Here is a 27,182-nt window from a genome sequence, read left to right on the forward strand (position 1 = left end):
ACACAGAACACACAGAACACACAGAACATCAGAACACACAGAACACAGGGAGAACACACAGAACATGCAGAAGACACAGAACATGCAGAACACGCAGAACACACAGAACACGCAGAACATCCAGAACACACAGAACACGCAGAACACACAGAACACACAGAACACACAGAACACAAAGAACACAAAGAAAATGCAGAACACGCAGAACACACAGAACAAACAGAACATGCAGAACACACAGAACACTCAGAACACACAGAACACAGAGAACACACAGAACATGCAGAACACACAGAACACACAGAACACACAGAACACACAGAACACGCAGAACATGCAGAACACACAGAATACACAGAACACACAGAACACACAGAACACGCAGAACATGCAGAACACACAGAACACACAGAACATACAGAACACACAGAACACGCAGAACAAACAGAACACACAGAACACACAGAACACAAAGAACATGCAGAACACGCAGAACACACAGAACAAACAGAACATGCAGAACACACAGAACACACAGAACACACAGAACACAGAGAACACACAGAACATGCAGAACACACAGAACACACAGAACACACAGAACACACAGAACACGCAGAACATGCAGAACACACAGAATACACAGAACACACAGAACACACAGAACACGCAGAACATGCAGAACACACAGAACACACAGAACATACAGAACACACAGAACACGCAGAACAAACAGAACACACAGAACACACAGAACACAAAGAACATGCAGAACACGCAGAACATACAGAACAAACAGAACATGCAGAACACACAGAACACACAGAACACACAGAACACGCAGAACACACAGAACACACAGAACACACAGAACACGCAGAACATGCAGAACACACAGAACACACAGAACACAAAGAACATGCAGAACACGCAGAACACGCAGAACACGCAGAACATGCAGAACACACAGAACACACAGAACACACAGAACACAAAGAACATGCAGAACACACAGAACACACAGAACACACAGAACACGCAGAACACACAGAACTCACAGAACACACAGAACACAAAGAACATGCAGAACACGCAGAACACGCAGAACACACAGAACACACAGAACACACAGAACACGCGGAATACGCAGAACACGCAGAACACACAGAACACAAAGAACACGCAGAACACCCAGAACACGCAGAACACACAGAACACAAAGAACATGCAGAACACGCAGAACACACAGAACACGTAGAACACACAGAACACACAGAACACAAAGAACATGCAAAACACACAGAACACACAGAACACACAGAACACACAGAACACGCAGAACACACAGAACACACAGAACACACAGAACACAAAGAACATGCAGAACACGCAGAACACGCAGAACACGCAGAACATGCAGAACACGCAGAACACGCAGAACTCGCAGAACACGCAGAACTCGCAGAACATACAGAACACGCAGAACATGCAGAACACACAGAAAATGCAGAACACACAGAACACACAGAACTCACAGAACATGCAGAACACACAGAACACACAGAACACGGAGAACACACAGAACACACAGAACACACAGAACACGCAGAACATGCAGAACACACAGAACACGCAGAACACACAGAACATGCAGAACACACAGAACACACAGAACACGCAGAACACACAGAACACGCAGACAGAACATGCAGAACACACAGAACTCACAGAACATGCAGAACACACAGAACACGCAGAACACGCAGAACATGCAGAACACACAGAACACACAGAACACACAGAACACAAAGAACATGCAGAACACACAGAACACACAGAACACACAGAACACGCAGAACACACAGAACTCACAGAACACACAGAACACAAAGAACACGCAGAACACACAGAACACACAGAACACACAGAACACGCGGAATACGCAGAACACGCAGAACACACAGAACACAAAGAACACGCAGAACACCCAGAACACGCAGAACACACAGAACACAAAGAACATGCAGAACACACAGAACACACAGAACACGTAGAACACACAGAACACACAGAACACAAAGAACATGCAAAACACACAGAACACACAGAACACACAGAACACACAGAACACGCAGAACACACAGAACACACAGAACACACAGAACACAAAGAACATGCAGAACACGCAGAACACGCAGAACACGCAGAACATGCAGAACACGCAGAACACGCAGAACTCGCAGAACACGCAGAACTCGCAGAACATACAGAACACGCAGAACATGCAGAACACACAGAAAATGCAGAACACACAGAACACACAGAACTCACAGAACATGCAGAACACACAGAACACACAGAACACGGAGAACACACAGAACACACAGAACACACAGAACACGCAGAACATGCAGAACACACAGAACACGCAGAACACACAGAACATGCAGAACACACAGAACACACAGAACACGCAGAACACACAGAACACGCAGACAGAACATGCAGAACACACAGAACTCACAGAACATGCAGAACACACAGAACACACAGAACACACAGAACACACAGAACACACAGAACACGCAGAACACGCAGAACATGCAGAACTCACAGAACACGCAGAACACGCAGAACATGCAGAACACACAGAACACACAGAACACACAGAACACGCTGAACACGCAGAACACGCAGACATGCAGAACACACAGAACATGCAGAACACACAAAACACACAGAACACACAGAACACGTAGAACACACAGAACACGCAGAACACACAGAACACAGGCAGAACACACAGAACACACAAAACATGCAGAACACACAGAACACAGAGAACATGCAGAACACACAGAACATGCAGAACACACAGAACACACAGAACACAGGGAGAACACACAGAACATGCAGAACACACGAACACACAGAACACGCAGAACACGCAGAACATGCAGAACATGCAGAACACACAGAACAAGCAGAACATTCAAAACACACAGAACATGCAGAACATGCAGAACATGCAGAACACACAGAACACACAGAACACAGGCAGAACACACAGTACATGCAGAACACACAGAACACACAGAACACACAGAACACGCAGAACACACAAAACATGCAGAACACACAGAACATGCAGAACACACAGAACATGCAGAACATGCAGAACACACAGAACATGCAGAACACACAGAACACGCAGAACATGCACAACACACAGAACACAAAGAACACGCAGAACACGCAGAACCTGCAGAACACACAGAACACAAAGAACACACAGAACACGCAGAACACACAGAATATGCAGAACACACAGAACACGCAGAACATGCAGAACACACAGAACATGCAGAACACACAGAACACGTAGAACACACAGAACACACAGAACATGCAGAACACACAGAACACACAGAACATGGAGAACACACAGAACACACAGAACATGCAGAACACACAGAACACACAGAACTCACAGATCACGCAGAACACGCAGAACACACAGAACATGCAGAACACACAGAACATGCAGAACACACAGAACACACAGAATATGCAGAACACACAGAATATGCAGAACACACAGAACACGCAGAACATGCAGAACACACAGAACACACAGAACATGCAGAACACGTAGAACACACAGAACACGCATAACACACAGAACACACAGAACACACAGAACACACAGAACACCCAGAACATGCAGAACACACAGAACACACAGAACACACAGAACACACAAAACTCACAGAACACACAGAACACACAGAACATCAGAACACACAGAACATGCAGAACACACAGAACACAGAGAACACAGGGAGAACACACAGAACATGCAGAACACACAGAACACCGAGAACACAGGCAGAACACACAGAACATGCAGAACACAAAGAACACACAGAACACGTAGAACACACAGAACACACAGAACACACAGAACACAAAGAACACAAAGAACATGCAGAACACACAGAACACACAGAACACACAGAACACACAGAACACAGGCAGAACACACAGAACACAGGCAGAACACACAGCACACACAGAACATGCAGAACACACAGAACACAGGCAGAACATGCAGAACACACAGAACACAGGCAGAACATTCAACAGGCAGAACACACAGAACACACAGAACACACAGAACACGTAGAACACAGGCAGAACACACAGAACACGCAGAACATGCAGAACACACAGAACACACAGAACACACAGAACACACAGAACACAAAGAACATGCAGAACACGCAGAACACACAGAACACGTAGAACACACAGAACACACAGAACACAAAGAACATGCAGAACACACAGAACACACAGAACACGCAGAACACACAGAACACACAGAACACACAGAACACAAAGAACATGCAGAACACGCAGAACACGCAGAACACGCAGAACACGCCTAACACGCCGAACACGCCGAACACGCCGAACACGCAGAACACGCAGAACACGCAGAACTCGCAGAACACGCAGAACACGCTGAACACGCAGAACACGCAGAACATGCAGAACACACAGAAAATGCAGAACACACAGAACACACAGAACTCACAGAACATGCAGAACACACAGAACACACAGAACACACAGAACACACAGAACACGCAGAACACGCAGAACATGCAGAACACACAGAACACGCAGAACACACAGAACATGCAGAACACACAGAACACACAGAACACGCAGAACACACAGAACACGCAGACAGAACATGCAGAACACACAGAACTCACAGAACATGCAGAACACACAGAACACACAGAACACACAGAACATGCAGAACACACAGAACACACAGAACACACAGAACACGCAGAACACGCAGAACTCACAGAACACGCAGAACACGCAGAACACGCAGAACATGCAGAACACACAGAACACACAGAACACACAGAACACGCAGAACACGCAGAAGACGAGGACATGCAGAACACACAGAACATGCAGAACACACAAAACACACAGAACACACAGAACACGTAGAACACACAGAACATGCAGAACACACAGAACACACAGAACACAGGCAGAACACACAGAACACACAAAACATGCAGAACACACAGAACACACAGAACATGCAGAACACACAGAACATGCAGAACACACAGAACACAAAGAACACAGGGAGAACACACAGAACATGCAGAACACACAGAACACACAGAACACCCAGAACACAGGCAGAACACACAGAACATGCAGAACACACAGAACACACAGAACACGCAGAACACGCAGAACATGCAGAACATGCAGAACACACAGAACAAGCAGAACATTCAAAACACACAGAACATGCAGAACATGCAGAACATGCAGAACACACAGAACACACAGAACACAGGCAGAACACACAGTACATGCAGAACACACAGAACACACAGAACACGCAGAACACAAAGAACATGCAGAACACGCAGAACACGCAGAACACGCAGAACACGCAGAACACGCAGAACACGCCGAACACGCCGAACACGCAGAACACGCAGAACACGCAGAACTCGCAGAACACGCAGAACACGCAGAACACGCAGAACACGCAGAACATGCAGAACACGCAGAACACACAGAACTCACAGAACATGCAGAACACACAGAACACACATAACACGCAGAACATGCAGAACACACAGAACACGCAGAACACACAGAACATGCAGAACACACAGAACACACAGAACACGCAGAACACACAGAACTCACAGAACACGCAGAACACGCAGAACATGCAGAACACACAGAACATACAGAACACGCAGAACACGCAGAACACGCAGACATGCAGAACACACAGAACATGCAGAACACACAAAACACACAGAACACACAGAACACGTAGAACACACAGAACACGCAGAACACACAGAACACACAGAACACAGGCAGAACACACAGAACACACAGAACATGCAGAACACACAGAACACACAGAACACAGAACACACAGAACATGCAGAACACACAGAACACACAGAACACAGGCAGAACACACAGAACATGCAGAACACACAGAACACACAGAACACGCAAAACACGCAGAACATGCAGAACATGCAGAACACACAGAACAAGCAGAACATTCGAAACACACAGAACATGCAGAACACACAGAACACACAGAACACAGGCAGAACACACAGTACATGCAGAACACACAGAACACACAGAACACACAGAACACACAGAACATGCAGAACACACAGAACATGCAGAACATGCAGAACACACAGAACATGCAGAACACACAGAACACGCAGAACATGCAGAACACACAGAACACACAGAACACACAGAACACGCAGAACACTGAGAACCTGCAGAACACACAGAACACAAAGAACACGCAGAACACACAGAATATGCAGAACACACAGAACACGCAGAACATGCAGAACACACAGAACATGCAGAACACATAGAACACGTAGAACACACAGAACACGCAGAACACACAGAACACACAGAACAAACAGAACACGCAGAACATGCAGAACACACAGAACATGCAGAACACACAGAACATGGAGAACACACAGAACACACAGAACATGCAGAACACACAGAACACACAGAACATGCAGAACACACAGAACATGCAGAACACAGAGAACACACAGAACACACAGAACACAGGCAGAACACACAGAACACAGGCAGAACACACAGCACACACAGAACATGCAGAACACACAGAACACAGGCAGAACATGCAGAACACACAGAACACAGGCAGAACATGCAACAGGCAGAACACACAGAACACACAGAACACACAGAACACGTAGAACACAGGCAGAACACACAGAACACGCAGAACATGCAGAACACACAGAACACACAGAACACACAGAACACAAAGAACATGCAGAACACGCAGAACACACAGAACACGTAGAACACACAGAACACACAGAACACAAAGAACAAGCAGAACACACAGAACACACAGAACACACAGAACACACAGAACACGCAGAACACACAGAACACAAAGAACATGCAGAACACGCAGAACACACAGAACACGCAGAACACGCCTAACACGCCGAACACGCCGAACACGCCGAACACGCCGAACACGCCGAACACGCAGAACACGCAGAACTCGCAGAACACGCAGAACACGCAGAACACGCAGAACACGCAGAACATGCAGAACACACAGAAAATGCAGAACACACAGAACACACAGAACTCACAGAACATGCAGAACACACAGAACACACAGAACACACAGAACACACAGAACACACAGAACACGCAGAACATGCAGAACACACAGAACACGCAGAACACACAGAACATGCAGAACACACAGAACACACAGAACACGCAGAACACACAGAACACGCAGACAGAACATGCAGAACACACAGAACTCACAGAACATGCAGAACACACAGAACACACAGAACACACAGAACATGCAGAACACACAGAACACACAGAACACAGAGAACACACAGAACACACAGAACACGCAGAACACGCAGAACACGCAGAACTCACAGAACACGCAGAACACGCAGAACACGCAGAACATGCAGAACACACAGAACACACAGAACACTCAGAACACGCAGAACACGAGGACATGCAGAACACACAGAACATGCAGAACACACAAAACACACAGAACACACAGAACACACAGAACACAGGCAGAACACACAGAACACACAAAACATGCAGAACACACAGAACACACAGAACATGCAGAACACACAGAACATGCAGAACACACAGAACACACAGAACACAGGGAGAACACACAGAACATGCAGAACACACAGAACACACAGAACACCCAGAACACAGGCAGAACACACAGAACATGCAGAACACACAGAACACACAGAACACGCAAAACACGCAGAACATGCAGAACACACAGAACACAGAGAACACAGGGAGAACACACAGAACATGCAGAACACACAGAACACCCAGAACACAGGCAGAACACACAGAACATGCAGAACACACAGAACACACAGAACACGTAGAACACACAGAACACACAGAACACGTAGAACACATAGAACACACAGAACACACAGAACACGTAGAACACATAGAACACACAGAACACAGGCAGAACACACAGAACACACAGAACACAGGCAGAACACACAGAACATACAGAACACGGGCAGTGATAAGCCCCGCCTCCTCACAGGGATAAGCCCCGCCTCCTCACAGGGATAAGCCCCGCCTCCTCACAGTGACACAAGCAGCAGATTTGTGTCATTTTAAAAAACATGATTTTTACAGAGCTGTGGGCGGAGCTAGTGGGTTGGGGGGAGCAGACATTTTCCGAGGACTTAAATGTTCAAAGCTCATGCTCCGTCTCACATGTCAACAAACAGCACTTAACACGTCTAAGTTAAGTATGTTAAGTGCTGTTTAGTGTCAGAAAGTGTCCTTAACACTGAGAGGCCTCGAGCGGCAGGACATTCAGAACAATCACCAGGATTCTTTTTACACTGCGTGTGCAGTCATGTGTGTGCAGTCATGTGTGTGCAGTCATGTGTGCAGTCATGTGTGCAGTCATGTGTGTGCAGTCATGTGTGTGCAGTCATGTGTGCAGTCATGTGTGCAGTCATGTGTGCAGTCATGTGTGCAGTCATGTGTGTGCAGTCATGTGTGCAGTCATGTGTGTGCAGTCATGTGTGCAGTCATGTGTGTGCAGTCATGTGTGTGCAGTCATGTGTGTGCAGTCATGTGTGCAGTCATGTGTGTGCAGTCATGTGTGTGCAGTCATGTGTGTGCAGTCATGTGTGTGCAGTCATGTGTGTGCAGTCATGTGTGTGCAGTCATGTGTGCAGTCATGTGTGCAGTCATGTGTGTGCAGTCATGTGTGTGCAGTCATGTGTGTGCAGTCATGTGTGCAGTCATGTGTGTGCAGTCATGTGTGTGCAGTCATGTGTGTGCAGTCATGTGTGCAGTCATGTGTGTGCAGTCATGTGTGTGCAGTCATGTGTGTGCAGTCATGTGTGTGCAGTCATGTGTGTGCAGTCATGTGTGTGCAGTCATGTGTGTGCAGTCATGTGTGTGCAGTCATGTGTGTGCAGTCATGAAGTCTATGAAGATGTTGTTTATAATGATCTGTAAGTGTGACTCCATCTCCAGAGCTTCGTGTGGAGCTTCATGTGGAGCTTCATGTGGAGCTTCATGTGGAGCTTCGTGTGGAGCTTCATGTGGAGCTTCGTGTGGAGCTTCATGTGGAGCTTCGTGTGGAGCTTCATGTGGAGCTTCATGTGGAGCTTCGTGTGGAGCTTCATGTGGAGCTTCATGTGGAGCTTCGCGTGGAGCTTCGCGTGGAGCTTCGTGTGGAGCTTCATGTGGAGCTTCATGTGGAGCTTCGTGTGGAGCTTCATGTGGAGCTTCGTGTGGAGCTTCATGTGGAGCTTCATGTGGAGCTTCATGTGGAGCTTCATGTGGAGCTTCGTGTGGAGCTTCATGTGGAGCTTCGTGTGGAGCTTCATGTGGAGCTTCGTGTGGAGCTTCATGTGGAGCTTCATGTGGAGCTTCATGTGGAGCTTCGCGTGGAGCTTCATGTGGAGCTTCGTGTGGAGCTTCATGTGGAGCTTCATGTGGAGCTTCATGTGGAGCTTCATGTGGAGCTTCGTGTGGAGCTTCGCTTGTGGTTCTTAAGCACATATTTATGACCGTTGAGCGTCTGGACATCTGGACGTCCTTCAGAGCTTGTGTCCCTCTCTTTGTCCTCAGCGTCGTCCTCTGCTCGTCTCCTGCTACTGTCCAACCCCACAGAGCGCTCCCTGAAGGCCTCCTGGACCCGGGCCCCGGGCCCCGTGTCCCACTACCGTCTGACGTATTTCCCTGTGGGCGGCGGGCGAGAATTGAGCGTGAAGGTTCCCGCCTCCCAAAGCTCCGCCCTCCTCAGGAAACTCAGCCCAGCAACGACCTACAGCGTCACCGCCCAACCGGTCTACGCCCGCGGGGACGGAAAAGCAAGGCAAGGAGTAGGAACAACACGTACGTCCCACGCCACGCCCTAATCCAAAAAAGGTCTAAAGGATCTAGTGACAGGACCAAAGATCTAGAGAAGGACCAAAGATCTAGAGAGGGACCAAAGATCTAGAGAGGGACCAAAGATCTAGTGACAGGACCAAAGATCTAGAGAGGGGCCAAAGATCTAGTGACAGGACCAAAGATCTAGAGAGGGACCAAAGATCTAGAGAGGGACCAAAGATCTAGGGACAAGACCAAAAATCTAGAGAGGGACCAAAGATCTAGAGACAGGACCAAAGATCCAGAGACGAACCAAAGATCTAGAGAGGGACCAAAGATTTAGAGAGGGACCAAAGATTTAGTGACAGGACCAAAGATCTAGAGAGGGACCAAAGATTTAGTGACAGGACCAAAGATCTAGAGAGGGACCAAAGATCTAGTGACAGGACCAAAGATCTAGAGAGGGACCAAAGATCTAGAGAGGGACCAAAGATCTAGTGACAGGACCAAAGATCTAGAGAGGGACCAAAGATCTAGAGAGGGACCAAATATCTAGGGACAAGACCAAAAATCTAGAGAGGGACCAAAGATCTAGAGACAGGCCCAAAGATCCAGAGACGAACCAAAGATCTAGAGAGGGACCAAAGATTTAGAGAGGGACCAAAGATTTAGTGACAGGACCAAAGATCTAGAGAGGGACCAAAGATCTAGAGAGGGACCAAAGATCTAGTGACAGGACCAAAGATCTAGAGAGGGACCAAAGATCTAGTGACAGGACCAAAGATCTAGAGAGGGACCAAAGATCTAGGGACAAGACCAAAAATCTAGAGAGGGACCAAAGATCTAGAGACAGATCCAAAGATCCAGAGACGAACCAAAGATCTAGAGAGGGACCAAAGATTTAGAGAGGGACCAAAGATTTAGTGACAGGACCAAAGATCTAGAGAGGGACCAAAGATTTAGTGACAGGACCAAAGATCTAGAGAGGGACCAAAGATCTAGAGAGGGACCAAAGATCTAGTGACAGGACCAAAGATCTAGAGAGGGACCAAAGATCTAGAGAGGGACCAAAGATCTAGGGACAAGACCAAAAATCTAGAGAGGGACCAAAGATCTAGAGACAGGACCAAAGATCCAGAGACGAACCAAAGATCTAGAGAGGGACCAAAGATCTAGAGAGGGACCAAAGATCTAGGGACAAGACCAAAAATCTAGAGAGGGACCAAAGATCTAGAGACAGGCCCAAAGATCCAGAGACGAACCAAAGATCTAGAGAGGGACCAAAGATCTAGCGACGGACCAAAGATCTAGAGAGGGACCAAAGATTTAGAGAGGGACCAAAGATTTAGAGAAGGACCAAAGATCTAGTGACAGGACCAAAGATCTAGAGAGGGAACAAAGATCTAGAGAGGGACCAAAGATCTAGAGAGGGACCAAAGATCTAGAGAGGGACCAAAGATCTAGTGACAGGACCAAAGATCTAGTGACAGGACCAAAGATCTAGTGACAGGACCAAAGATCTAGAGAGGGACCAAAGATCTAGAGAGGGACCAAAGATCTAGTGACAGGACCAAAGATCTAGAGAGGGACCAAAGATCTAGAGAGGGACCAAAGATCTAGAGAGGGACCAAAGATCTAGTGACAGGACCAAAGATCTAGAGAGGGACCAAAGATCTAGTGACAGGACCAAAGATCTAGAGAGGGACCAAAGATCTAGAGAGGGACCAAAGATCTAGGGACAAGACCAAAAATCTAGAGAGGGAGCAAAGATCTAGAGACAGGCCCAAAGATCCAGAGACGAACCAAAGATCTAGAGAGGGACCAAAGATTTAGAGAGGGACCAAAGAATTAGTGACAGGACCAAAGATCTAGAGAGGGACCAAAGATTTAGTGACAGGACCAAAGATCTAGAGAGGGACCAAAGATCTAGAGAGGGACCAAAGATCTAGTGACAGGACCAAAGATCTAGAGAGGGACCAAAGATCTAGAGAGGGACCAAAGATCTAGTGACAGGACCAAAGATCTAGAGAGGGACCAAAGATCTAGAGAGGGACCAAAGATCTAGGGACAAGACCAAAAATCTAGAGAAGGACCAAAGATCTAGGGACAGGACCAAAGATCCAGAGACGAACCAAAGATCTAGAGAGGGACCAAAGATCTAGAGAGGGACCAAAGATCTAGTGACAGGACCAAAGATCTAGAGAGGGACCAAAGATCTAGAGAGGGACCAAAGATCTAGGGACAAGACCAAAAATCTAGAGAGGGACCAAAGATCTAGAGACAGGACCAAAGATCCAGAGACGAACCAAAGATCTAGAGAGGGACCAAAGATCTAGAGAGGGACCAAAGATCTAGTGACAGGACCAAAGATCTAGAGAGGGACCAAAGATCTAGAGAGGGACCAAAGATCTAGGGACAAGACCAAAAATCTAGAGAGGGACCAAAGATCTAGATACAGGCCCAAAGATCCAGAGACGAACCAAAGATCTAGAGAGGGACCAAAGATCTAGAGAGGGACCAAAGATCTAGGGACAAGACCAAAAATCTAGAGAGGGACCAAAGATCTAGAGACAGGACCACTGTTAAGTCACTGTTAGCTCAATGGGACGCTTGGCTTAACTTTGAACACTTTTACTCATTTATTCTTTTCTTTATTTTTGATGAAAGTGTCTCAGGTCTTTCACGTGTGACCTCCACGCTGACCTGACGTAGCACCTAAAGTGTCTCAGGTCTTTCACGTGTGACCTCCACGCTGACCTGACGTAGCACCTAAAGTGTCTCAGGTCTTTCACGTGTGACCTCCACGCTGACCTGACGTAGCACCTAAAGTGTCTCAGGTCTTTCACGTGTGACCTCCACGCTGACCTGACGTAGCACCTAAAGTGTCTCAGGTCTTTCACGTGTGACCTCCACGCTGACCTGACGTAGCACCTAAAGTGTCTCAGGTCTTTCACGTGTGACCTCCACACTGACCTGACGTAGCACCTAAAGTGTCTCAGGTCTTTCACGTGTGACCTCCACGCTGACCTGACGTAGCACCTAAAGTGTCTCAGGTCTTTCACGTGTGACCTCCACGCTGACCTGACGTAGCACCTAAAGTGTCTCAGGTCTTTCACGTGTGACCTCCACGCTGACCTGACGTAGCACCTAAAGTGTCTCAGGTCTTTCACGTGTGACCTCCACGCTGACCTGACGTAGCACCTAAAGTGTCTCAGGTCTTTCACGTGTGACCTCCACGCTGACCTGACGTAGCACCTAAAGTGTCTCAGGTCTTTCACGTGTGACCTCCACGCTGACCTGACGTAGCACCTAAAGTGTCTCAGGTCTTTCACGTGTGACCTCCACGCTGACCTGACGTAGCACCTAAAGTGTCTCAGGTCTTTCACGTGTGACCTCCACGCTGACCTGACGTAGCACCTAAAGTGTCTCAGGTCTTTCACGTGTGACCTCCACGCTGACCTGACGTAGCACCTAAAGTGTCTCAGGTCTTTCACGTGTGACCTCCACGCTGACCTGACGTAGCACCTAAAGTGTCTCAGGTCTTTCACGTGTGACCTCCACGCTGACCTGACGTAGCACCTAAAGTGTCTCAGGTCTTTCACGTGTGACCTCCACGCTGACCTGACGTAGCACCTAAAGTGTCTCAGGTCTTTCACGTGTGACCTCCACGCTGACCTGACGTAGCACCTAAAGTGTCTCAGGTCTTTCACGTGTGACCTCCACGCTGACCTGACGTAGCACCTAAAGTGTCTCAGGTCTTTCACGTGTGACCTCCACGCTGACCTGACGTAGCACCTAAAGTGTCTCAGGTCTTTCACGTGTGACCTCCACGCTGACCTGACGTAGCACCTAAAGTGTCTCAGGTCTTTCACGTGTGACCTCCACGCTGACCTGACGTAGCACCTAAAGTGTCTCAGGTCTTTCACGTGTGACCTCCACGCTGACCTGACGTAGCACCTAAAGTGTCTCAGGTCTTTCACGTGTGACCTCCACGCTGACCTGACGTAGCACCTAAAGTGTCTCAGGTCTTTCACGTGTGACCTCCACGCTGACCTGACGTAGCACCTAAAGTGTCTCAGGTCTTTCACGTGTGACCTCCACGCTGACCTGACGTAGCACCTAAAGTGTCTCAGGTCTTTCACGTGTGACCTCCACGCTGACCTGACGTAGCACCTAAAGTGTCTCAGGTCTTTCACGTGTGACCTCCACGCTGACCTGACGTAGCACCTAAAGTGTCTCAGGTCTTTCACGTGTGACCTCCACGCTGACCTGACGTAGCACCTAAAGTGTCTCAGGTCTTTCACGTGTGACCTCCACGCTGACCTGACGTAGCACCTAAAGTGTCTCAGGTCTTTCACGTGTGACCTCCACGCTGACCTGACGTAGCACCTAAAGTGTCTCAGGTCTTTCACGTGTGACCTCCACGCTGACCTGACGTAGCACCTAAAGTGTCTCAGGTCTTTCACGTGTGACCTCCACGCTGACCTGACGTAGCACCTAAAGTGTCTCAGGTCTTTCACGTGTGACCTCCACGCTGACCTGACGTAGCACCTAAAGTGTCTCAGGTCTTTCACGTGTGACCTCCACGCTGACCTGACGTAGCACCTAAAGTGTCTCAGGTCTTTCACGTGTGACCTCCACGCTGACCTGACGTAGCACCTAAAGTGTCTCAGGTCTTTCACATGTGACCTCCACGCTGACCTGACGTAGCACCTAAAGTGTCTCAGGTCTTTCACGTGTGACCTCCACGCTGACCTGACGTAGCACCTAAAGTGTCTCAGGTCTTTCACGTGTGACCTCCACGCTGACCTGACGTAGCACCTAAAGTGTCTCAGGTCTTTCACGTGTGACCTCCACGCTGACCTGACGTAGCACCTAAAGTGTCTCAGGTCTTTCACGTGTGACCTCCACGCTGACCTGACGTAGCACCTAAAGTGTCTCAGGTCTTTCACGTGTGACCTCCACGCTGACCTGACGTAGCACCTAAAGTGTCTCAGGTCTTTCACGTGTGACCTCCACGCTGACCTGACGTAGCACCTAAAGTGTCTCAGGTCTTTCACGTGTGACCTCCACGCTGACCTGACGTAGCACCTAAAGTGTCTCAGGTCTTTCACGTGTGACCTCCACGCTGACCTGACGTAGCACCTAAAGTGTCTCAGGTCTTTCACGTGTGACCTCCACGCTGACCTGACGTAGCACCTAAAGTGTCTCAGGTCTTTCACGTGTGACCTCCACGCTGACCTGACGTAGCACCTAAAGTGTCTCAGGTCTTTCACGTGTGACCTCCACGCTGACCTGACGTAGCACCTAAAGTGTCTCAGGTCTTTCACGTGTGACCTCCACGCTGACCTGACGTAGCACCTGATCTCCACTCATACTTACATCAAAATAATCTATGAGGAGTAAAGGATCCATGGTCCATGACACGATCTCTCTCCACAGTGTCTTCGTACAAACCTCCTCAGAACCTCCAGACCTCGGAGCCCACCAGGACCAGCTTCAGAGTGTCCTGGGACCCGGCCCCTGGCTCCGTCAGGGGCTACAAGGTCACGTTTCACCCCTCGGACAACGATGTGAACCTGGGCGAGCTCCTGGTGGGACCTCACGACAACACCGTGGTCCTGGAGGAGCTCAAGTACGTGTTTGGACCTGATTTAGTCCTGGTTTTGTCCTGTTTAGACCTGGTTTATGTTCTGATTTATGTTCTGGTTTAAACTTGATTTAGACCTGGTTTAGACCTGGTTTATGTTCTGGTTTAGACCTGGTTTAGTCCTGGTTTGGACCTGGTTTAGTCCTGGTTTAGTCCTGGTTTAGTCCTGGTTTAGTCCTGCTTTAGTCCTGGTTTAGTCCTGGTTTAGTCCTGGTTTATTCCTGGTTTAGACCTGGTTTAGTCCTGGTTTAGTCCTGGTTTGGACCTGGTTTAGTCCTGGTTTAGTCCTGGTTTAGTCCTGGTTTAGTCCTGGTTTAGTCCTGGTTTGGACCTGGTTTAGTCCTGGTTTAGTCCTGGTTTAGTCCTGGTTTAGTCCTGGTTTAGTCCTGGTTTGGACCTGGTTTAGACTTGGTTTAGTCCTGGTTTAGTCCTGGTTTAGTCCTGCTTTAGTCCTGGTTTAGACCTGGTTTAGTCCTGGTTTAGTCCTGGTTTGGACCTGGTTTAGTCCTGGTTTAGTCCTGGTTTAGTCCTGGTTTAGTCCAGGTTTAGTCCTGGTTTAGTCCTGCTTTAGTCCTGGTTTAGTCCTGGTTTGGACCTGGTTTAGTCCTGGTTTAGACCTGGTTTAGTCCTGCTTTAGTCCTGGTTTAGTCCTGGTTTAGACCTGGTTTAGTCCTGGTTTAGTCCTGGTTTAGACCTGGTTTAGTCCTGGTTTAGACCTGGTTTAGTCCTGGTTTAGTCCTGGTTTAGTCCTGGTTTAGACCTGGTTTAGTCCTGCTTTAGTCCTGGTTTAGTCCTGGTTTAGACCTGGTTTAGTCCTGGTTTAGTCCTGGTTTAGAACCTGGTTTAGTGCTGGTTTAGTCCTGGTTTAGTCCTGGTTTAGTCCTGGTTTAGACCTGCTTTAGTCCTGGTTTAGTCCTGGTTTAGACCTGGTTTAGTCCTGGTTTAGTCCTGGTTTAGTCCTGGTTTAGACCTGGTTTAGTCCTGCTTTAGTCCTGGTTTAGTCCTGGTTTAGACCTGGTTTAGTCCTGGTTTAGTCCTGGTTTAGAACCTGGTTTAGTCCTGGTTTAGTCCTGGTTTAGACCTGGTTTAGTCCTGGTTTAGTCCTGGTTTAGTCCTGGTTTAGTCCTGGTTTAGACCTGCTTTAGTCCTGGTTTAGTCCTGGTTTAGAACCTGGTTTAGTCCTGGTTTAGTCCTGGTTTAGTCCTGGTTTAGACCTGGTTTAGTCCTGGTTTAGTCCTGGTTTAGAACCTGGTTTAGTCCTGGTTTAGTCCTGGTTTAGACCTGGTTTAGTCCTGGTTTAGTCCTGGTTTAGACCTGGTTTAGTCCTGCTTTAGTCCTGGTTTACTCCTGGTTTAGACCTGGTTTAGTCCTGGTTTAGTCCTGGTTTAGACCTGGTTTAGTCCTGGTTTAGTCCTGGTTTAGAACCTGGTTTAGTCCTGGTTTAGTTCTGGTTTAGTCCTGGTTTAGTCCTGGTTTAGTCCTGGTTTAGTCCTGGTTTAGTCCTGGTTTAGTCCTGCTTTAGTCCTGGTTTAGACCTGGTTTAGTCCTGGTTTAGTCCTGGTTTAGACCTGGTTTAGTCCTGCTTTAGTCCTGGTTTAGTCCTGGTTTAGACCTGGTTTAGTCCTGGTTTAGTCCTGGTTTAGAACCTGGTTTAGTCCTGGTTTAGTCCTGGTTTAGACCTGGTTTAGTCCTGGTTTAGACCTGGTTTAGTCCTGGTTTGGACCTGGTTTAGTCCTGGTTTAGTCCTGGTTTAGTCCTGGTTTGGACCTGGTTTAGTCCTGGTTTAGTCCTGGTTTAGACCTGGTTTAGTCCTGGTTTGGACCTGGTTTAGTCCGGGTTTAGTCCTGGTTTAGTCCTGGTTTAGTCCTGGTTTAGTCCTGGTTTAGACCTGGTTTAGTCCTGGTTTAGTCCTGGTTTAGACCTGGTTTAGTCCTGGTTTAGTCCTGGTTTGGACCTGGTTTAGACTTGGTTTAGTCCTGGTTTAGTCCTGGTTTAGTCCTGGTTTAGTCCTGCTTTAGTCCTGGTTTAGACCTGGTTTAGTCCTGGTTTAGTCCTGGTTTGGACCTGGTTTAGTCCTGGTTTAGTCCTGGTTTAGTCCTGGTTTAGTCCAGGTTTAGTCCTGGTTTAGTCCTGCTTTAGTCCTGGTTTAGTCCTGGTTTGGACCTGGTTTAGTCCTGGTTTAGACCTGGTTTAGTCCTGCTTTAGTCCTGGTTTAGTCCTGGTTTAGACCTGGTTTAGTCCTGGTTTAGACCTGGTTTAGACCTGGTTTAGTCCTGATTTAGACCTGGTTTAGTCCTGGTTTAGTCCTGGTTTAGTCCTGGTTTAGACCTGGTTTAGTCCTGCTTTAGTCCTGGTTTAGTCCTGGTTTAGACCTGGTTTAGTCCTGGTTTAGTCCTGGTTTAGAACCTGGTTTAGTGCTGGTTTAGTCCTGGTTTAGTCCTGGTTTAGTCCTGGTTTAGACCTGCTTTAGTCCTGGTTTAGTCCGGGTTTAGACCTGGTTTAGTCCTGGTTTAGTCCTGGTTTAGTCCTGGTTTAGACCTGGTTTAGTCCTGCTTTAGTCCTGGTTTAGTCCTGGTTTAGACCTGGTTTAGTCCTGGTTTAGTCCTGGTTTAGAACCTGGTTTAGTCCTGGTTTAGTCCTGGTTTAGACCTGGTTTAGTCCTGGTTTAGTCCTGGTTTAGTCCTGGTTTAGTCCTGGTTTAGACCTGCTTTAGTCCTGGTTTAGTCCTGGTTTAGACCTGGTTTAGTCCTGGTTTAGTCCTGGTTTAGAACCTGGTTTAGTCCTGGTTTAGTCCTGGTTTAGTCCTGGTTTAGACCTGGTTTAGTCCTGGTTTAGTCCTGGTTTAGAACCTGGTTTAGTCCTGGTTTAGTCCTGGTTTAGACCTGGTTTAGTCCTGGTTTAGTCCTGGTTTAGACCTGGTTTAGTCCTGCTTTAGTCCTGGTTTACTCCTGGTTTAGACCTGGTTTAGTCCTGGTTTAGTCCTGGTTTAGAACCTGGTTTAGTCCTGGTTTAGTTCTGGTTTAGTCCTGGTTTAGTCCTGGTTTAGTCCTGGTTTAGACCTGGTTTAGTCCTGGTTTAGTCCTGGTTTAGTCCTGGTTTAGACCTGGTTTAGTCCTGGTTTAGTCCTGGTTTAGACCTGGTTTAGTACTGGTTTAGTCCTGGTTTAGAACCTGGTTTAGTCCTGGTTTAGTCCTGGTTTAGACCTGGTTTAGTCCTGGTTTAGACCTGGTTTAGTCCTGGTTTGGACCTGGTTTAGTCCTGGTTTAGTCCTGGTTTAGTCCTGGTTTGGACCTGGTTTAGTCCTGGTTTAGTCCTGGTTTAGACCTGGTTTAGTCCTGGTTTGGACCTGGTTTAGTCCTGGTTTAGTCCTGGTTTAGTCCTGGTTTAGTCCTGGTTTAGTCCTGGTTTGGACCTGGTTTAGTCCTGGTTTAGTCCTGGTTTAGACCTTGTTTAGTCCTGGTTTGGACCTGGTTTAGTCCTGGTTTAGTCCTGGTTTAGTCCTGGTTTAGTCCTGGTTTAGACCTGGTTTAGTCCTGGTTTAGTCCTGGTTTAGACCTGGTTTAGTCCTGGTTTAGTCCTGGTTTAGAACCTGGTTTAGTCCTGGTTTAGTCCTGGTTTAGACATGGTTTAGTCCTGGTTTAGTCCTGGTTTAGACCTGGTTTAGTCCTGGTTTAGTCCTGTTTAGACCTGGTTTAGTCCTGGTTTAGTCCTGGTTTAGACCTGGTTTAGTCCTGGTTTAGACCTGGTTTAGACCTGGTTTAGTCCTGCTTTAGTCCTGGTTTAGTCCTGGTTTAGACCTGGTTTAGTCCTGGTTTAGTCCTGGTTTAGTCCTGGTTTAGTCCTGGTTTAGACCTGGTTTAGTCCTGGTTTAGACCTGGTTTAGTCCTGGTTTAGTCCTGGTTTGGACCTGGTTTAGTCCTGGTTTAGTCCTGGTTTAGACCTGGTTTAGTCCTGGTTTGGACCTGGTTTATTCCTGGTTTAGTCCTGGTTTAGTCCTGGTTTAGTTCTGGTTTAGACCTGGTTTAGTCCTGGTTTGGACCTGGTTTAGTCCTGGTTTAGTCCTGGTTTAGTCCTGGTTTAGTCCTGGTTTGGACCTGGTTTAGTCCTGGTTTAGACCTGGTTTAGTCCTGGTTTGGACCTGGTTTAGTCCTGGTTTAGTCCTGGTTTAGACATGGTTTAGTCCTGGTTTAGTCCTGGTTTAGACCTGGTTTAGTCCTGCTTTAGTCCTGGTTTAGTCCTGGTTTAGACCTGGTTTAGTCCTGGTTTAGTCCTGTTTAGACCTGGTTTAGTCCTGGTTTAGTCCTGGTTTAGACCTGGTTTAGTCCTGGTTTAGACCTAGTTTAGTCCTGCTTTAGTCCTGGTTTAGTCCTGGTTTAGACCTGGTTTAGTCCTGGTTTAGTCCTGGTTTAGTCCTGGTTTAGACCTGGTTTAGTCCTGGTTTAGACCTGGTTTAGTCCTGGTTTGGACCTGGTTTAGTCCTGGTTTAGTCCTGGTTTAGTCCTGGTTTGGACCTGGTTTAGTCCTGGTTTAGTCCTGGTTTAGACCTGGTTTAGTCCTGGTTTGGACCTGGTTTAGTCCTGGTTTAGTCCTGGTTTAGTCCTGGTTTGGACCTGGTTTAGTCCTGGTTTAGTCCTGGTTTGGACCTGGTTTAGTCCTGGTTTAGTCCTGGTTTAGTCCTGGTTTAGTCCTGGTTTAGACCTGGTTTAGTCCTGGTTTAGTCCTGGTTTAGAACCTGGTTTAGTCCTGGTTTAGTCCTGGTTTAGACCTGGTTTAGTCCTGGTTTAATCCTGGTTTAGACCTGGTTTAGTCCTGGTTTAGTCCTGTTTAGACCTGGTTTAGTCCTGGTTTAGTCCTGGTTTAGACCTGGTTTAGTCCTGGTTTAGACCTGGTTTAGTCCTGGTTAGTCCTGGTTTAGACCTGGTTTAGTCCTGGTTTAGACCTGGTTTAGTCCTGGTTTGGACCTGGTTTAGTCCTGGTTTTAGTCCTGGTTTAGTCCTGGTTTGGACCTGGTTTAGTCCTGGTTTAGTCCTGGTTTAGACCTGGTTTAGTCCTGGTTTGGACCTGGTTTAGTCCTGGTTTAGTCCTGGTTTAGTCCTGGTTTGGACCTGGTTTAGTCCTGGTTTAGAACCTGGTTTAGTCCTGGTTTAGTCCTGGTTTAGACCTGGTTTAGTCCTGGTTTAGACCTGGTTTAGTCCTGGTTTGGACCTGGTTTAGTCCTGGTTTAGTCCTGGTTTAGTCCTGGTTTGGACCTGGTTTAGTCCTGGTTTAGTCCTGGTTTAGACCTGGTTTAGTCCTGGTTTGGACCTGGTTTAGTCCTGGTTTAGTCCTGGTTTAGTCCTGGTTTAGTCCTGGTTTGGACCTGGTTTAGTCCTGGTTTAGTCCTGGTTTAGACCTGGTTTAGTCCTGGTTTGGACCTGGTTTAGTCCTGGTTTAGTCCTGGTTTAGTCCTGGTTTAGACCTGGTTTAGACCTGGTTTAGTCCTGGTTTGGACCTGGTTTAGACCTGGTTTAGTCCTGGTTTAGTCCTGGTTTATTCCTGGTTTAGACCTGGTTTAGTCCTGCTTTAGTCCTGGTTTAGTCCTGGTTTAGACCTGGTTTAGTCCTGGTTTAGTCCTGGTTTAGTCCTGGTTTAGTCCTGGTTTAGAACCTGGTTTAGTCCTGGTTTAGTCCTGGTTTGGACCTGGTTTAGTCCTGGTTTAGACCTGGTTTAGTCCTGGTTTAGACCTGGTTTAGTCCTGGTTTGGACCTGGTTTAGTCCTGGTTTAGTCCTGGTTTGGACCTGGTTTAGTCCTGGTTTAGTCCTGGTTTAGACCTGGTTTAGTCCTGGTTTGGACCTGGTTTAGTCCTGGTTTAGTCCTGGTTTAGTCCTGGTTTAGTCCTGGTTTAGTCCTGGTTTAGACCTGGTTTAATCCTGGTTTAGACCTGGTTTAGTCCTGGTTTAGACCTGGTTTAGTCCTGGTTTAGTCCTGGTTTAGTCCTGGTTTAGTCCTGGTTTAGTCCTGGTTTGGACCTGGTTTAGTCCTGGTTTAGTCCTGGTTTAGTCCTGGTTTAGTCCTGGTTTAGTCCTGGTTTAGACCTGGTTTAGTCCTGGTTTAGTCCTGGTTTAGAACCTGGTTTAGTCCTGGTTTAGTCCTGGTTTAGACATGGTTTAGTCCTGGTTTAGTCCTGGTTTAGACCTGGTTTAGTCCTGGTTTAGTCCTGTTTAGACCTGGTTTAGTCCTGGTTTAGTCCTGGTTTAGACCTGGTTTAGTCCTGGTTTAGACCTGGTTTAGACCTGGTTTAGTCCTGCTTTAGTCCTGGTTTAGTCCTGGTTTAGACCTGGTTTAGTCCTGGTTTAGTCCTGGTTTAGTCCTGGTTTAGTCCTGGTTTAGACCTGGTTTAGTCCTGGTTTAGACCTGGTTTAGTCCTGGTTTGGACCTGGTTTAGTCCTGGTTTAGTCCTGGTTTAGTCCTGGTTTAGTCCTGGTTTAGACCTGGTTTAGTCCTGGTTTATACCTGGTTTAGTCCTGGTTTAGTCCTGGTTTAGTCCTGGTTTAGTCCTGGTTTGGACCTGGTTTAGTCCTGGTTTAGTCCTGGTTTGGACCTGGTTTAGTCCTGGTTTAGTCCTGGTTTAGTCCTGGTTTAGTCCTGGTTTAGACCTGGTTTAGTCCTGGTTTAGTCCTGGTTTAGTCCTGGTTTAGAACCTGGTTTAGTCCTGGTTTAGTCCTGGTTTAGACCTGGTTTAGTCCTGGTTTAGTCCTGGTTTAGACCTGGTTTAGTCCTGCTTTAGTCCTGGTTTAGTCCTGGTTTAGACCTGGTTTAGTCCTGGTTTAGTCCTGTTTAGACCTGGTTTAGTCCTGGTTTAGTCCTGGTTTAGACCTGGTTTAGTCCTGGTTTAGACCTGGTTTAGTCCTGGTTTAGACCTGGTTTAGTCCTGGTTTAGACCTGGTTTAGTCCTGGTTTGGACCTGGTTTAGTCCTGGTTTAGTCCTGGTTTAGTCCTGGTTTGGACCTGGTTTAGTCCTGGTTTAGCCCTGGTTTAGACCTGGTTTAGTCCTGGTTTAGACCTGGTTTAGACCTGGTTTAGTCCTGGTTTGGACCTGGTTTAGTCCTGGTTTAGTCCTGGTTTAGTCCTGGTTTAGTCCTGGTTTAGTCCTGGTTTGGACCTGGTTTAGTCCTGGTTTAGTCCTGGTTTAGTCCTGGTTTAGTCCTGGTTTAGTCCTGGTTTAGACCTGGTTTAGTCCTGGTTTAGTCCTGGTTTAGAACCTGGTTTAGTCCTGGTTTAGTCCTGGTTTAGACATGGTTTAGTCCTGGTTTAGTCCTGGTTTAGACCTGGTTTAGTCCTGGTTTAGTCCTGTTTAGACCTGGTTTAGTCCTGGTTTAGTCCTGGTTTAGACCTGGTTTAGTCCTGGTTTAGACCTGGTTTAGACCTGGTTTAGTCCTGCTTTAGTCCTGGTTTAGTCCTGGTTTAGACCTGGTTTAGTCCTGGTTTAGTCCTGGTTTAGTCCTGGTTTAGTCCTGGTTTAGACCTGGTTTAGTCCTGGTTTAGACCTGGTTTAGTCCTGGTTTGGACCTGGTTTAGTCCTGGTTTAGTCCTGGTTTAGTCCTGGTTTGGACCTGGTTTAGTCCTGGTTTAGTCCTGGTTTAGACCTGGTTTAGTCCTGGTTTGGACCTGGTTTAGTCCTGGTTTAGTCCTGGTTTAGTCCTGGTTTAGTCCTGGTTTGGACCTGGTTTAGTCCTGGTTTAGTCCTGGTTTAGTCCTGGTTTAGTCCTGGTTTGGACCTGGTTTAGTCCTGCTTTAGTCCTGGTTTAGTCCTGCTTTAGTCCTGGTTTAGTCCTGGTTTAGTCCTGCTTTAGACCTGGTTTAGTCCTGGTTTGGACCTGGTTTAGTCCTGGTTTGGACCTGGTTTAGTCCTGGTTTGGACCTGGTTTAGTCCTGGTTTGGACCTGGTTTAGTCCTGGTTTAGTCCTGCTTTAGACCTGGTTTAGTCCTGGTTTAGTCCTGCTTTAGACCTGGTTTATGTTCTGGTTTCAGAGCTGCCACTAAATACTCGGTGTCAGTGTTCGGAGTGTTTGAAGGAGGACAGAGCGTTCCTTTGGCAGGAGAAGAGAAGACCACTCTGTCAGATGCCCCGGACCCTCCTCGGCCCAGAGCGCGCGGTAAAGTCCGCCCACACTAACACTGGACCGGACCGGGCCGGGCCGGGCCGGTCCGGGTCATGGAGATGGAGATTAAAGCCATACTGTGGAACACTGTAAATGAAAAGAAAGCGTGGCGCATCCTCCCACAGAAAAGTTCCAGAGTGCCCCTTTAATCCCTCAGTTCAGTGTACTTGTAGTCCCCACACTGCTCCCTGCTGGTGACGCTCGGTGAGGCTCCTCTGGGTTTTTAAAGTGCATTCACGTAAACACACTGTAGGAGCCCGTTCTTATTCTTATGACTGATATTCTCACAAGTTAAACCAGAGCCGTGTGTGTTTCCTTCTGACCCAAACTGTGGCTGTGTCCCACTTCTGGGCGAGCGGCCATTTTGTGTCTGTGTTCCAGGTGCGTCGTCGTGGGAACGCCTCGTACATCTCTGGGTTTTTACCGCCCAAAAAACACAGCAAGAGGAAGGAAACTGTGTCAGGCGTGGGCCATCTTGGCTCCGACAGCTGCTCTGAATGTCGTTACATGTGTTTGTTGCATAATGGACTGTAATGTGTTCCTCCCACAATGCTTTGCTCTGTCTCTGATCTGACTCTGATTTACGACGTTTTTATGACCAAAATGTGAAAAATGTGATGCTGCTGTTTGAGATTTATGTTTTTTAAGCTGCACTTAATCAAACCCTCTCACTCAACAATCTATCAGAGGGAAAGATGTATCAGAGGCACGATTTAGTCCTGGTTTAGTCCTGGTTTAGTCCTGGTTTAGTCCTGGTTTAGTCCTGGTTTAGTCCTGGTTTAGTCCTGCTTAGACCTGGTTTAGTCCTGGTTTAGTCCTGGTTTAGTCCTGGTTTAGTCCTGGTTTAGTCCTGGTTTAGTCCTGGTTTAGTCCTGCTTAGACCTGGTTTAGTCCTGGTTTAGTCCTGGTTTAGTCCTGGTTTAGTCCTGGTTTAGTCCTGCTTAGACCTGGTTTAGTCCTGGTTTAGTCCTGGTTTAGTCCTGTTTAGACCTGGTTTAGTCCTGGTTTAGTCCTGTTTAGACCTGGTTTAGTCCTGGTTTAGTCCTGGTTTAGTCCTGTTTAGACCTGGTTTAGACCTGGTTTAGTCCTGGTTTAGTCCTGTTTAGACCTGGTTTAGACCTGGTTTAGTCCTAATTTAGTCCTGTTTAGTCCTGGTTTAGTCCTGGTTTAGTCCTCTTGGTCCTGGTCCCGGTCTTGGTCCTGGTCCCGGTCCCGGTCTTGGTCCTGGTCCCGGTCCCGGTCCCGGTCCCGGTCCCGGTCCCGGTCTTGGTCCTGGTCCTGGTCCCGGTCCCGGTCCCGGTCCCGGTCTTGGTCCCGGTCCCGGTCCCGGTCCCGGTCTTGGTCCTGGTCCTGGTCCTGGTCCCGGTCCCGGTCCCGGTCCCGGTCTTGGTCCTGGTCCCGGTCCCGGTCCCGGTCTTGGTCCCGGTCCCGGTCCCGGTCCCGGTCCCGGTCCCGGTCTTGGTCCTGGTCCCGGTCCCTGTCCCGGTCCTGGTCCTGGTCCTGGTCCCGGTCCCGGTCTCACTCCGGTCTCTCCTCAGATTCCACGTGTCAGACGTCGGCGAAGGCCGACATCGTTCTTCTGGTGGACGGATCCTGGAGCATCGGACGCATCAACTTCAAAACCATCAGGAACTTCATCGCTCAAATGGTCAGCGTGTTCGACATCGGGCCTGAGCGCGTGCAGATCGGTGAGAGGGGAGGGCCCCTGACACAGGGAGGGCCCCTGACACAGGGAGGGCACCTGACACAGGGAGGGCACCTGACACAGGGAGTGCACCTGACACAGGGAGTGCACCTGACACAGGGAGGGCCCCTGACACAGGGAGGGCCCCTGACACAAGGAGGGCACCTGACACAGGGAGGGCACCTGACACAGGGAGTGCACCTGACACAGGGAGGGCCCCTGACACAGGGAGGGCCCCTGACACAGGGAGGGCCCCTGACACAGGGAGGGCCCCTGACACAGGGAGGGCCCCTGACACAGGGAGGGCACCTGACACAGGGAGGGCCCCTGACACGTGTCTCTGTCCCAGGTCTGGCTCAGTACAGTGGAGACCCAAAGACAGAGTGGCAGCTGAACTCTCACCCGACCAAAGCATCGCTGCTGAACGCCATCGCCAACCTGCCCTACAAGGGAGGAAACACCATGACAGGTACTGCTACTGCTACTGCTACTGCTACTGCTACTGCTACTGCTACTGCTACTGCTACTGCTACTGCTAATGCTACTGCTACTGCTAATGCTACTGCTACTGCTACTGCTACTGCTACTGCTACTGCTACTGCTACTGCTACTGCTACTGCTACTGCTACTGCTACTGCTAATGCTACTGCTACTGCTACTGCTAATGCTACTGCTACTGCTAATGCTACTGCTACTGCTACTGCTACTGCTACTGCTAATGCTAATGCTACTGCTACTGCTACTGCTACTGCTACTGCTAATGCTACTGCTAATGCTACTGCTACTGCTACTGCTAATGCTAATGCTAATGCTACTGCTAATGCTACTGCTACTGCTAATGCTAATGCTACTGCTAATGCTAATGCTACTGCTACTACAACAGCTACAGTTAAAGATGATTCACTCATGACAATGGCAACAAAGAGTCCAGTTTTGATCCAGTTTTGATCCAGTTTTGATCCTGTTCCGTGTCTGCTCCAGGCATGGCTCTGAACTTCATCCTGGACAACAACTTCCGTCCAAACGTGGGTCTGAGGCCGGATTCACGGAAGATTGGAGTCTTGATCACAGACGGGAAGTCGCAGGATGAGATCGTGCTCAGCTCCCAGAAGCTGAGGGACAGCGACATCGAGCTCTACGCTATCGGTCAGTACCAGAGTGTGGACCGGGGTGTGGACCGGGCTGCGGACCGGGGTGTGGACCGGGGTGCGGACCGGGCTGCGGACCGGGCTGCGGACCGGGGTGTGGACCGGGGTGTGGACCGGGGTGTGGACCGGGCTGCGGACCGGGGTGTGGACCGGGGTGTGGACCGGGGTGTGGACCGGGGTGTGGACCGGGGTGCGGACCGGGCTGCGGACCGGGCTGCGGACCGGGGTGTGGACCGGGGTGCGGACCGGGCTGCGGACCGGGCTGCGGACCGGGGTGTGGACCGGGGTGTGGACCGGGGTGTGGACCGGGGTGTGGACCGGGCTGCGGACCGGGGTGTGGACCGGGGTGTGGACCGGGGTGTGGACCGGGCTGCGGACCGGGGTGTGGACCGGGCTGCGGACCGGGGTGCGGACCGGGCTGCGGACCGGGGTGTGGACCAGTCCGTAGAGTAATTGTGTACTAGTGTTGTAAACAACCGTAATACTCTTTTTAAGCAACAGTAATAATGTAGTAAACAACAGT

General features: G+C 48.6%; 1 protein-coding gene across 1 annotated transcript in view; it reads left to right on the forward strand.

Annotated features, from left to right (window-relative positions):
• Nucleotides 1–27,182, forward strand: part of LOC140366855 (collagen alpha-1(XII) chain-like) — a gene marked incomplete at its 5' end in the record, with an annotated part of 154,156 nt that overhangs the window by 14,107 nt on the left and 112,867 nt on the right. The window contains 6 exons of the mRNA XM_072453040.1: nt 9,793–10,059; nt 15,478–15,670; nt 23,697–23,821; nt 25,366–25,515; nt 25,861–25,980; nt 26,493–26,657. Coding sequence (XP_072309141.1) covers nt 9,793–10,059; nt 15,478–15,670; nt 23,697–23,821; nt 25,366–25,515; nt 25,861–25,980; nt 26,493–26,657 — 1,020 coding nt within the window. The remainder of the gene's footprint in view (nt 1–9,792; nt 10,060–15,477; nt 15,671–23,696; nt 23,822–25,365; nt 25,516–25,860; nt 25,981–26,492; nt 26,658–27,182) is intronic.

The sequence above is a fragment of the Eucyclogobius newberryi genome, unplaced genomic scaffold, assembly GCF_026437365.1.
Source record: "Eucyclogobius newberryi isolate DKJ021-1_F unplaced genomic scaffold, fEucNew1.0.hap1 SCAF_196, whole genome shotgun sequence".
In the NCBI taxonomy this organism is placed as follows: domain Eukaryota; kingdom Metazoa; phylum Chordata; class Actinopteri; order Gobiiformes; family Gobiidae; genus Eucyclogobius; species Eucyclogobius newberryi.